General features: G+C 29.7%; 1 protein-coding gene across 1 annotated transcript; it reads left to right on the top strand.

Moving 5' to 3' along the window:
• Positions 1-6: 6 nt before the first annotated feature.
• Positions 7-651, top strand: LOC108627159 (dysbindin protein homolog). The gene is made up of 3 exons (XM_018028252.1): positions 7-169; positions 228-368; positions 442-651. The coding sequence occupies exons 1-3, from the start codon at positions 7-9 to the stop codon at positions 537-539; spliced, it is 402 nt and encodes a 133-aa protein (XP_017883741.1). The 3' UTR covers positions 540-651.
• Positions 652-657: the final 6 nt, after the last annotated feature.

Raw genomic sequence — 657 nt, 5'->3', positions numbered from 1 at the left:
TTGATTATGGAAGGGACGTTACAAGAAATGTTTGAAGAAGTAGAAACAGCATTGTACAAATTGGAAGATTTGAATGAGATGTTGGAATTACAAAATAGACAATTGGATCATAGATTTCAATTAGCTTTATATAAAGAGAAAAAGCTTGCAGAATTAAATGTCATTAAAGGTAATCTATGTACTCAGTACTCACAGAACGAAATATTTAACATATATATCAATTTTAGAGAAATTAGCCAATGAACATTCTGAAAGAGTATCCAAGTATGAACTTAAGCAACAGAAAATGATGAAAGAAAGAAGAGAAACTTTTGACGAGGTTTTCAAAGAAGAAGTTAGAGAATATAAGGCAACAGGATCTATACCAAGTATGTTTTGATACATCTTAAGGGAAAAATTAATACCATTAATGTATCATAATGAAGATAATATCTACTTTAGAGTTACCAATAACACAACAAGGGCCTTCGTTGGATGAGGTACTAGATGAGGTTTTAGATGAAGATGCAGCAGTATTTGATGAATTCTTAAAGAATTAAAAATCTGCTTCGTTCACATTTTTCGGCTCACTTGAGTTAACAATTTTCTTACGTAAAGAATGTGTATAAACTTGAGAAATTTATAAATAGTTACGTCACGTATAAGAATATTATATAC

The sequence above is a fragment of the Ceratina calcarata genome, unplaced genomic scaffold (assembly GCF_001652005.2).
Source record: "Ceratina calcarata isolate Rehan_Ccalc_2016 unplaced genomic scaffold, ASM165200v1 scaffold441.2, whole genome shotgun sequence".
Lineage (NCBI taxonomy): Eukaryota > Metazoa > Arthropoda > Insecta > Hymenoptera > Apidae > Ceratina > Ceratina calcarata.
This window is presented reverse-complemented; position numbering and strand designations above follow the sequence as displayed.